At 35.6% G+C, this 12,331-nt stretch overlaps 1 protein-coding gene across 2 annotated transcripts in view; it reads left to right on the top strand.

The window, feature by feature from the left end:
• The window catches only part of DTNBP1 (dystrobrevin binding protein 1), a 65,877-nt gene that overhangs the window by 11,806 nt on the left and 41,740 nt on the right, over positions 1–12,331 (top strand). For both annotated transcript variants that reach the window (XR_011149127.1, XM_069008037.1), the window contains exon 6: positions 4,289–4,421. Coding sequence is in view for 1 of the 2 variants with exons in the window: in XM_069008037.1 (XP_068864138.1) it covers positions 4,289–4,421 (133 nt within the window). In the remaining variant the exon portion in view is untranslated. The remainder of the gene's footprint in view (positions 1–4,288; positions 4,422–12,331) is intronic.

Genomic DNA, 12,331 nt, shown 5'->3' with positions numbered 1-12,331 from the left:
AATAGAATTGCAAAGTGCTGGGTTATGCATCCAAGATGTAATTTGTCTAACCTTCATCATTTCAACAAAATAATGGTTCTGTCTTGTGACATGATATGTTTCTAATAAATGTATTCATGCTTTCATTTTCAAGGTAGATAGAGGAGCCTGGCTGCTTTTGGTAAAAGAAATTTCAGATAATGGAAATGAACCTTTTTAGTGACCTACTTAAAATTGGTATGACTCATGTACAGATTCTTCAGCTTTTGCTCTGTATTACAAGACACATTTTTATTAGCAATTATAAAGTTCTTTAGCTTAGATATTCATATTATCAGTCATTCCTCACTTGAAGTAAAAAGTCTGTGTCTTCATTTGATAAAATTATTGTATTATGCAACGTCTTGTAGCTGCTATTGAGAACTTTGAAGAAAAATTTACTCTCATGTAAAAGTGAAAAGGACAGTTACTGCCCTTTCAAAGTGCAAAATTGGAATAATCACTTAAGGCAGTTTTTATTTGAGATGTTGTAGAAAATACCTGCTTGCCGATATCTGACATACCTATCTTAATATGGAATATGTTTTATGTTTGAGCAGTGGCATTTTGCTCAAACATCTGTTTTGATTTCAGCAAATCAATACAAACAAACATTGATTCAAATCTAGTTTTTCTCCTTTCCTTTTTTTTTTTTTTTTTGAAAGATCAAATGTTAAGCAATTAACTGGATACTAGTTTCGGAAAGACTGGTTTTGTACATAGGTGACAGATCCAACATAGGTTGAAAATATTTTACTGGTGGGACTGGGAAGAATATAAGGCTGGGGGTGTAGTCGTGGAGATGAAAGCCTTTGCCCCTTAGTCTTTAGGGGTTTTTTTTGAAGTATGGGCTAGATGGGTGTGAAAATCCATTGGAGAAGCAGGACCTTTTGCACTGCTTAGAAGAAGTATCCTTGTTTATAATCTTGAGCAGAAGGTCAGTCTTTTTTATTTCAGATGGTGTATCGAGTATGAAAGTTGCCATTCTCTAGCTTTGCAAAATTCAGTCTAATTTTTTCAGAATTTGCGTTTATCTTTTACTGAGAAAATTCCGGAAAATATTGGGAAGATTTACATAAAACCAGGGGATTCAAATAGTATAGTGTAAAGATAGCTGTGTTCAACAGGGAATTTCTCCTTAGGTTCCAGGGCACAACACTTCAGCAGAGAAGTAGAGATATATATGTATAAAAGGCATACAGTTTGGTGCTGTAAACTTGGAGGTGTCTGAGGATTAAATACACAAGGAAAAGGATCCTAGGATACTTGCAATGTGGCTGCAGCAAAGAAGCTGCTTTAACTTCATGTAAGTGGTATAATACGAGCTGGGTTTAAGATCTTTTCTGTAAAAACAGATAAAAATTGAGCACTAGTAGAACTGTAATTATATAAAATTCTTTCCTTTTTTTGTGGCTGTTGAATTGAACTCTTTCTGTTCATATATGTCTTTCACTGCTCATTTTAAGCTTTTAGTAATATCTGCCCCTGTGTGGCCTAGAGGTAGAGGGAACATCTTTGATGTAATTGCTTCCATCCTTTCTGCTTTTTGCCTTTTAGTCAGGAAATAAATGAGCTTTGTAGAAATGTCTTTAATACTCCTGCATGGTTTCTGTTGTTTGAGTGGCTGGGACAGTGAAGGAAAGATACATCTATAGTTAGTGGAAATCTATTTTCTGACATACAGCTGTGATTTAGCTATTCTAACAAATTTTGTACTCATACAGAACTACAGATAACATAGGTTTCAGTTAGAAAAATTAGTGGTAAGTTTAAATTAGGTACACTTTAGAAAGAAAGTGTTTCAGGTAAAAAAATCTGTAGTTGTTGTGTTCTCAGTAAGCACTTCAATATCTAATAGCTGGTAAACTAAGAAAAACAGTGTGTCCTGATGGAAGATAATTCAATGTGATGTCATCTGACCAAACCTGAAACATACTTTAGAAGAATTAAAACTAAAAACTTCAAATAATGTTGTTACACTTGTGGTAATGTAAGAAATACAGGCTATAATTGGAGTGATGTGACCTAAAGAACAAGTTATTTTTTTCAGCTATCTAATAAAAAATACTATTTCTGCCAAGTGTGGCATATTGCTATACATGAAAATTCCTAATCTAGAGGTAAATATATTTTTTAAAATCTGAAAAAGATTTAGAGAAGATGGGGTTTTTTACAGCCTAAGTTTCAAATCAATTAAATCTATGGGTTTGTTTGGTACTGCCTTTGTATGCACAGTGCATATATTCTCTTTTGGGTAAGAGAGATGTTAATTCTCAGCTGAAGCTGGTGCTACTGCACCAGAGCTTGTCTTCAAACTCTTTTTGTGAAATGCAATTTTTCTTTCACTTCAGAAAGGAAAAAAACTTCTGAAACGTGTGTTGCAGTAAAGCAGGATTGTTGCCTCCTGGTGAGATCTTTAGTGTCCATTCCTGTTCTTCAGGAGCACGGTGTTTTCTGCAATTCCCACTAGAGGCTGCTCAAATGCTAGTGCTAGGAATCAGTTGCTCTCTAGAATTCACTTTTCTTTATCTTCTTTATTTTCCTGTCCTTTGTTGTTGTCTTTTAATATTATTTCAATAGCAAATACAGCAAAGCAGGTGGTAGGTTTTTTAAGTGGAAAAAACAGTGGTTGATAGGTACCTTACAAAATTGTCTTCAGCCCTGCTGTGTTGGAGAATTTTGCAGATTAATAAGGGAGCAATCATTCTGAAAAGCAAGTTAGCACAATATAAGTATTTGGATTTTAATACACTCAGAGAAGTCCATCTTAAGCAAAAAGGTCCTGCCAATTATAATTGTAACCATGATATTACACTTTGAATGCATCAGGATTTTGTGAGAGAAAATTGAGTATGTGGTAAACAATGAATGTTCCACATCACAATATGTAGAACTGAAAACATTTTTTCCCCTCAGACTTATTTCTGCATTAATTGTCAACTGCCTTTCTTTATTTTTTTTGCTAGTCCCTCCCCTGTCCCCTCAGTGATCTGTATACAGCCAAATAATTAAGGGAAATATTTGCTGGTTATATGATTCATGTTTCCCTTTCATACTGTTGTGGATCTTACTTGTTAGAGACTAAAAAAATCGTGTTAAGTGAAGGTGAACATATGAATATTTACCCTAGGAAATTTGCTTATGAAGTCTTAACTTTTGCTTTTTTAGGGGAACCTTTTTAGGATGGCTGTTTATAATGGAGCAATGGCTAAGGAAGTTGAAATTATGTGTAGTCCAAGACAGGCTTCAAATAGAATGGCCAAGCCAGAATGGAAGATTTGACTGATGCCTTCAGCTAACTGTTTCCTTCTTTTGAGCATTCAAAATGCATTAACTTTGGCTGCTATTTGTTTCTGAAAATGTGAATTATTCTTGCACTTGCAATTTACTTTCTCTCTGGTATAGGAGAAATCCTGGCAAAAAGACAAATAATAGTCCTGTAATTTACACAGTTCCATCCCAGAGTGACTAGCTGGTCAGGGTTTGGGAAGATAGTTTTTCCACTGTGGAATCCTGAGGAGAGAAATGAAATTTAGCACTAATCACTGTCAGGGAGAGTAATCCTTTGATACAAGATTCACATGGGTTAATTCAGATGAGGAGAGACCTCAGGAATTTCTGCTCAAAGCAATGTGAGCTATGAGATGAGATAAGTTTTCTCAAGACTTGTTATAGACAAGATCTATTTGAAGTTGAGACTGAGCAATTATGTTTAAAGGTGAGATCAAGAGATGTGTTTGTAAAATAGGTAGATTTAATTGTAAAATTTACGTGTATGTAAAATAGGTAAATCTCTATATTTAGCTATCAGTAAAGGGTCTGTCTTCAGAGACATAAATACATATTTACTTATATTACCATGAGACCATGTGAAAGTTAAAATTTTTCCCGTATGCTTTACTTTTGCTTCATTTGAGTAAATGAAGATTTGACTTGGCTTTGGTCAGCACTCAGGAAGGAAAAGTATGAGTCCTGCATGCTTCTGTTCCTCAAATATAGACCACAAACCTGTGAGACCACGATGCTGGGGCAAATAGAGTGGTTCAGCACCTTACCACAAGGGAACCTCAGGTAGATCTCCCTTCAACGTGGCTCTGCTGCCACTCTTTACTGTGGGATTTGGGCTGAGATTTGTTTTATCTTTTGGAGCCATTTACATGTGTGTAGTTATTACCATGTTAATTATTTACATTTACTAAATCCTGCTTCTGTTCAGGTGAGTTGTCCATCTGTTGATGCAATTTGATATTGATACAAATATTTCTTATAGCCCAGCTAGAGGCGAACTTTGAGGAAATGGAGAATCATCTGCTGTGTCTTGAGGAACTATGTGAGCAGTGTGAATTGGAAAGATACAAATGTATGCAGACATTACAGCTGGAAAACTACAAGAAAACAAAAAGGTAAATAGAACAATTTTTATAAATAGAAATTAGCATATAGGATAAACCTTTTGTAATCCCCCCTCTCGCCCCCCGTATAGAGTATAATCCCTTTTATTTTAATCTTTTAAAGAAACAATAGTTTTTGACAGGACATTGCAAATTTGTAGTTGATTCATTGAATATCTTAGTGATGAATAAAGAGTACGTGTGTTTGGAAAATTATCACTACGTTGTTGTTAAGATGAAGTCATGTTTATTATTCTCTGCAAAGAATTGGAATAAGGGCTGTTGTTAATAAGCACAGATAAATTGATGTTTCTTTTAATCCCTTGCCCTAGTTTATGGATTTCTTTTTTTTTCTCCCACGTACCTGACAGTTTAGGAACTGAATTTTCCTCTATCTTCCTTTCAGTTCCATCATATCATATCATATCATATCATATCATATCAGTGCCTTTCACTCTGTATGAAAGGTATTAATCTCCTGCCATTCTCTTACTTGGAAAACCAGGGCATTAATTCTTGGAATCGAAGTTCAACTTACAGCAGTATGTGTGAAAATTCAGAACTTTCAACTTGTGAGCTTCAGGTTTACCTAAAAGATAAAGTAGCAAGAGAAAAATATTAAGTGCTTAAATGACTTAAACTGTTGACTTGCTTGATTTTTATTACTGCCAGTGCCAAAAATAGCCTAATATAAGGAGATAAGAAAAGCAGTATTACATTCATTATATAAATTAGGAAATGAGTTGAATTGAGCAGTTTGTCAAAGACACTGTCTGACAGCCTGTTAGGGAGGGGTGGGTAGATGAGGGTGTTGGCTGACATGGGGATAACCAGGTTATTTGATCTGTCCAGGCAGGAGTCCTACTGTTAGCCAGGGGAAGCACCCTGGCACCGTCCTTGATTGTGGAAGCAAGTTTGATACATGTGGTAAGGGCAGAAAAACTGGTTTGTTTCACAGTTCTGATGAGGATGCAGGAGCAGGACTGTGTCAGACAGCACTGGCCACATTTTGCTTAGCTTATCTGTGTTCTTTTTCTTGACCCTTCTTGCCATTTTTGTAGCTCTTTTTATTTTTATGTGTTCTTTTAAATCTCAGTCTCTTCCCAAAAGACCTATTCACCCCTGATTACTTTTTCACTATTGGTCCTCATGTATTATCTAGGGAACCTTAGCCTTCTGTGGTGTTACAGATCCAGTTACTGAAGGATTGCTGGTGTTGTAGGTTCTACCTCCAATACCTTACAGCTTCCCCTTCAGTTTTCTGTGAAATTTGGCTGTTTCTCACCTAACTCCCCTTTAAACACGTGTAAAATCCAATCATCCCTCATGGTGCTGTCTGTGGCTTTTGTCAGTATCTTATTATGTTATCTGTCACATCTGGCAATTCCTCATGTCATGTCCCTTTAGTTTTTCACATTCTGTTCAGTAGTCTTAACCTCAGGACAGGGCCTCAGCAGTAGTCTGTAATTTTCCTGCAGCCTGGATTTTCTCTTTCCCAGGTCAGGGCAATTCCATATTCTCTCTCCAGGAAGAGTCAGCAGCAGACAGTATGGCTGAATATTCACTTGTTCACACCTACTTGAGTAATCGAAATATTTAAGGGTAATAATTCCAAAATTCTAAATATGTGCTATTGAACCAAATAACACGAATTTAAAATGTGTATAAAGCAACAGATTTGGTCCCAAATAATAATAATCTTTCTACAGTTTTCTGAGTGGTTTTTGTTCTCTCTGCCATCCTTGCTCCCTTTCCCATAGCCTCTGCTTTCAACATCAAAATAAAGTGTTAAACCATTGCCTGCTCTGCTTAGTAGCATCTAATCAGTTTTATAAATAGAATGCTAAGCAAGCTACTTAGTGTAATTATAAGCTGATTACATTTGGTCAGAGCTAGACAAAACAGGAAGAATACAGGTAATTTCTGGTTGAACATTACCACTGTATTTATTTAGGTAAGAAATTAACTGCTAGCTCAATTACAGGAAGGACACTTGCCACTGTAGGTACTTGAAGAGTGAGCAGCTGGTTAACTTGACGTGAGTGTGATTTGTGGTGTATGCGTGGAACTCGTGTCCTGTCTTCCTCTCTTTAGTGCTTGGGGGTTTTTACTGTGATACCAGCTGAAAGAATCAAGGGGGGCAGGGTTCAGGAGTCTATGCTCTCTCTTTAGCACAAAAATTATTTTCAGGGACTGAATGGTTTTGTGTTTGAAAAAAAAAAAAGTATTTCATGTATTTTGACAATATAGGAATGAAAACTGAGATGAATATGAACTCTAGAAACTCTGGTTATTTTAAGCATGTAACAAAACCTAATGTTATAAAGTCACTGTAGAGCTTAGGCTAGAGGCTCATGTTATTTCAAATCTTTTGAAAAAATCCTATATGAAAGACTTAGAAGGAGGTGCTTTAGGTCAACATTAAACCTCTGAAATGGAGCTTATGGTAACTGTGGGAACTTATTTTAATAAGTAAGTCTCCCTATTAAATAGAGCAACTTTATTTCAGTTCAAATAGATCAATTTTTTTCCCTTTTGTCATTGTGTTGGGTACTAATTTCAAAGTAGGTTCATCAATCCAGGATCTTTTCCAAGTTATTTAAAAGCCTGATGTTTGGGGGGTCTGGGGTTTTTTTGTGAGCTTATCTCTGGAATTTTAATATTTTCTTTTTTGTGTTTAAATCCATTGATCAGGGTACCAGTACTGTTGTATGAAGTCTAGATTCTATCCTTGTTTTCTCTAGTTTGTCTGCAATTTTGGATGTATGTTAGCATTAAACCGTGTCATTTTGTTTCCTGTCTTTTTTCAATCAAGCACAGTTCTTCTTCCCTTTCCTTCATTCTCCTACTGAGGATATTCTGATTGCAGAAAACCTTCTGTATCTCTTTAGTCTCATGTGGCAATTCTTGCTTCCCCAAGTGCACAGTGTCCTTTAGGAAGCAATGTCAGGAGCTCACTTTTGTGTCATCTTTTTATGTGCCCTGAATGGCAGCCTTGTGGTGTAAGATAAAATGTTTCTGACCTGAAGCTACACTTCCTATGAAGCTCTTGGTACCATTTGTGTCCATTTCAGAGAGATCACCATGTTTTGAAAAACAGAAACGTCTAATTATTTTGGCAATTAAAAGGAGCTGCCCAACTATAGCATTTTGTAGGAATACATTGGGAATAGCCGAGTCCTTGTCATTGGAAATGAGTGAATAGATTTTACTGTGTGTTATTTGACTTGAAACATAATTGTCTGAATGTTGATTTTTTAAGGACATCTTGTTTAAGACCCCTGTCTATTTTTCAGTATTTGTCAGCTTTGAGAACAGACATAGAAGGAAAATAAATGTAAAAATCTGAAATTCAAACCTTAGTGGGACTATTGTTTTTCCTTTTTGACGAGATTTAAACAAATGCTTTATTTGAAGAGAAAATGTGTATTTATTCCTAATTTTTGTATTTTAGAGGTTTATTTGTGGTCAAATAATGTGTAACCCCATGCTTTCCTAATTAGTGCAGTGAGTGAGGAGTTGGACAGGTTGTCACAGTTTTTGTTGGATGCATTGTCATACCATGATGGTGTTTCAGTGCTTCTGGGGGAGAAGAATGTTTGATTTACTTTCTCATTCAAGAGTATAAAATTCATGGCAATAGCATTGTGTAGATCAGGGATGTGTGTGAGAACATGTCTTAGTTACTGTTGTTTTCTTCTATAGACTTTATTCCTCTTTTTAATTGCTTTGGGAACAAAAGGAACCAGTAAGGGTTGTTTGGATGTAGATATGGTGGCTTATCTTAGCCCTGACCAACACAAACATTTGAAAAGTAAATTAAAAAAAACTTTCCATATCTGTAGCTCTTGTTTAGATCCCATAGCATTCCTCAAGTGGCTGGCTAGAGCAGTACTCTGTACTGTACAGCATCCTCAGTGATGATTCCCTCCCACCTGGCAGTGATACATCTAAATTTTACCTTCATAACCCTTTCAAGCTTTACATGTAATTTATAAACTTAATTTTTTATATGTAAAAAGTGTGTATGCACCTTTGTTGCAGATGTTTCAAACAAGTATATTTTTCTTTCTAACATTAAGTGTACTGTGAATTATTTCTGGGATCTCAGCTACATGTTTCATAGTTCTCATCAAAATTTTTGTCAGTGTAAATTTTCATCAGTGTAAATTTTCATGCCATACTCTTTTTGATCAGTCTCTTAGTGGTATAGATTTGGAGCTGCTACACCTCCATGTAACTGGGTACCTAAATAAACATTTTTGCAAGATTGGATGCAGAACTTTTATTATATTCAGGGCAGTTTCCATGGTAGATGTGCAGTGGATGACTGGCTTTGAGTTTTCACTAGGCACTGTATAAGTTTCTGCACTTGTGCTGCAAAGATGTTTTCTATCCTTTTTCATGAATTTGCATACAGCACAATGAGCAGCAAGTGTTTTCATGGTGATAACTGGCTGGAATTAATTTTATGGCCATCAGTTGTTGCACTTCTTTGGGCAGACACACGGAATGAGAATTCTTATTGATCCTGAAGAGACTTGCACAAGCTTTGGAGGAGTTTCATGGTCAATTTTGCTTCACTTTTTTTGTAGTTTGAAGGCTCTGAACTTTCTTTTGTTTGCAAGAACTCTTGCGTTACAGTAGCCTGCATACGCCAAACCCCCAAGGAGTATGCTGCTTCATTATTAGTGCATTTTACTCCCATCAGTGCTCCCAGTATTTGGAAACATCGGGCAAGGCTGAACACACAGCAGATTTGAAGATTGTGGGGGTTTTGGCAGTTTTTTCTCTTATTTGCAAAGTGTGAATGTGCACTATAATTTATGTCACTTTTAAGTTGATTTAATTTTGCCCTTTCTCTGGTGATTTTTGCTTGATACAGGGAGACAATGACATTGTTACAAAGAGATTTGATGCTTACCTTCTCCTTATAGTCTTTGTTTTCTTTTGAATAGGCAAATAAAAGATATTTTTCTTTGGCTTTTGTGACCTGTAATAAAAGACTGAATGTTTGTGTTGGATCCTCTGTATCCTACAGCACCTTTTAATAATATTACCTAGAAAATGTTAAAACATTATGGCAATCCTGCATAATTTATCTCTACCTTTACGTGGTGCTTGTTAGTGGGCATAATCTGCAAATCCTGTCAAGCTGTTAATACCAGGCATTCTTTGTCCAGACTTACTGTACCAATAATAGGAACAGATGGTTCAGGGCTGCCTTAATCATCATTTTGTACCCTCCCTCATCTCAAAAATGCATTATTTATATATGTAATTAATTCATTGTGGCTAGTGGGAGAAGAACAAGGCTTAGGTGCTTGTCATTACCACACTAAAATTCATTCTCTGTGCTGTGCCTCCTGATAAATTCTGTGTTTCTTTGCTATGAATTATTTCCTGAGACCTTTCATAATTCCTTTCCACTTACGTTTAAAGCCAGTTCTTTTAAAAGTAGCTTAAAAAAAAGAAAGTATTAAATGCATTCATTGACAACTCTTCTGTGAGGGAGATTTTGCATTCCTAGGTCAAAGGGATATGTTGAGGATGCCTGAAGAGATACAAGTTGTAACTTCTCTCTGACACAATTGCATTTGTGCTGCATGGAACCACATTCAGCATTTTAGGTGAAGATTGCACATGGAGTCACAAGCTCTTTGTACTTACTTGTTTCTGTGAGTTAGGGTTGTATTGTATGTCACTTACTGAATAAAGCTTGGCCAGTTTTTAAGTACTGTCATTCTTTTTCTTTTTAATGCTTATGGGAAAATTGATGAGCAAGTTAAATGAAGGTCTGCAGTTTCTTGTGTGGCTGTTTACCAAAAACAGGTTTGCAGGAATTCCATTTTTTTCTCAAAGAAATTGGTGGAGTTGATGGTGGAGGTGGCCTTTGGTGGTGAAGTTGTTTGTACCTTCTCTTAAACTTCAGCTTCTCTTACATTCTTTGTAGTTTCTCAAATTGTTGCTTCTCTTAATTTTCTATTCTCAAAAGTCAGCTTTAAACTTTGGTTCCTAAAATTTTCGTTGTATGATAAAAACAAACTGTGTTGATACATGTAGGTTTTAGTGATCCAATGACATTGCATACTAAGATAAAAGTTTAAAAAAAAAGAAATTTAAAAACTGTCCCTTTTTTTGGATAACAACAGGATGAAAGCAAAAGCATAAAAACTGTCCTGTGCAAAATCTTACATCTGAAGGCATCAGCTTTTAGAAGGAGCTAAGCATTTATTCCACATTTAACATTCCATTTTGGAATGGTTCCAGTGGTAAATGGTCTGTGTCAGTCTCTTAGCAGAGGGCAACACTTGTTTTAATGATTTCACTTCTACCATTTTCTTACAGTTTTAATTGCCATCTCCCTCATTTTTACTGTCCTTTTGAATGATAGTGCCTGGAAGATGACTCCTAGTGTTCTTAATGAAGATAAATATTTGTTTCATTTTTTGAAACATCTTAAGAGTAATGCTTTCACTGTATCCTGAAGCTGCTGAATATATTAGGGTAGTATTTGTTTTTAGTTGTATTTATTAACTTGATTGCCAGTTAATGTCGTTTCTGTTAAAAAAATTCGCTGTTCCATCTTCTGGACTGAAGTTAATGTAGAAGTTTTTCTGGAAAACAGACTTCAGCTACTTCTGTATCTGCATGAGTATGGAACCAAAAAAATCTCCATTGCAATATTATTTAAATGCCTTAGTTCTCTGTTCTTCTCTTTTAGTGGATAAAATGTCACTTTTCATGATGAAGAATCCTGACCTGTCTTCAGTGTTTCTTAAAAAGAATAGAAACCCTGGCCTGCTGCTCAATTCTAACAGTAGTTTAGTAATAGTTTTTACAGATTTTTCAGTACTTAAAGGCTTTTCATTGCTTCAGCCTCAAGTGTATTTCAAAGTAGTAGTTGGCCTAAGTATCTCAAAGGGGTGCTCAACTGATCTCAGGGATGGGGAAAACAGTTTTGTGTCAGGATTGACAAAAGTGCTAATCCTAAGTACAAAAAAAAAGTACTTGAATTATTTCTGTGCCCCGTCCTAGGGACATAGGTTTTGAGTTCTCAGTTTTTTGGCTTTTACTTCTGATGACATCCAGAGGAAAGTCCCAGAGGAGAGATCTGGTGGCTTTCTAGCTTACTAAAGCTTGAGTCAGGCTATGGAAGGATTCTTTTTTTTTTAATTTATAATTTTGAAAACTTAACTGTACCAGACATAGCAGAGGAAATGCAGCATTTCTTACTTTTTGGGTTGGATCTTGTTAGGTGAGGTGCCATAAATATTTTTAGATTAATTTGCTGATAAGCACCTATACTTTCTTCAAATGTATTTTTTTGTAAATAGTATTTATAACCCAGCATTTATTAACACATATTATTGTAAAATCTTTTAAATATAATCCTCAATTTTTACCATTCATATGCTGTCTTGATACTGTCTTTTGTTTATATATGAGTCTAGTAGTTGGAATTTACTGACTGTTACTTTTAGAGCTAGTGTTATAAAATTGTTCCTGACATTTGTTTATGACTTTGTTGCTTTCTTATCTGCCTATTCTTTTCTTGAGGATAAAATAAGAAATGGTCAGTTCTGGCTGCTGGCATCTTTGTAAAGAATGTGGTGTTTCTGTAGTCTCCTAGGTATTTAACTAAATTCCATGATGTTTAGTTACACTTAGGAAATTGATCGTAGTGTTACAGCCCTTTGCAAGATACTGTAGAACCTGAGATTTTTTTTCTTACTGTTGCTAAACAAATCAAATTCCATTTGATATCAGTAACTTAAAGCAGGACAGTTTTGCCTCCTGGTCCTCTCATATTATTCTTCCTGGGTTTATTTTTGTTTGTCAGTGCTACCAGTGCAGTCTTCCTAGTGTCCATCTCATCTGCTCAGTGACTAAAGCAGGGTTAATCCAACAATGCAATGAAA

The sequence above is a fragment of the Aphelocoma coerulescens genome, chromosome 2 (assembly GCF_041296385.1).
Source record: "Aphelocoma coerulescens isolate FSJ_1873_10779 chromosome 2, UR_Acoe_1.0, whole genome shotgun sequence".
NCBI lineage: Eukaryota > Metazoa > Chordata > Aves > Passeriformes > Corvidae > Aphelocoma > Aphelocoma coerulescens.
This window is presented reverse-complemented; position numbering and strand designations above follow the sequence as displayed.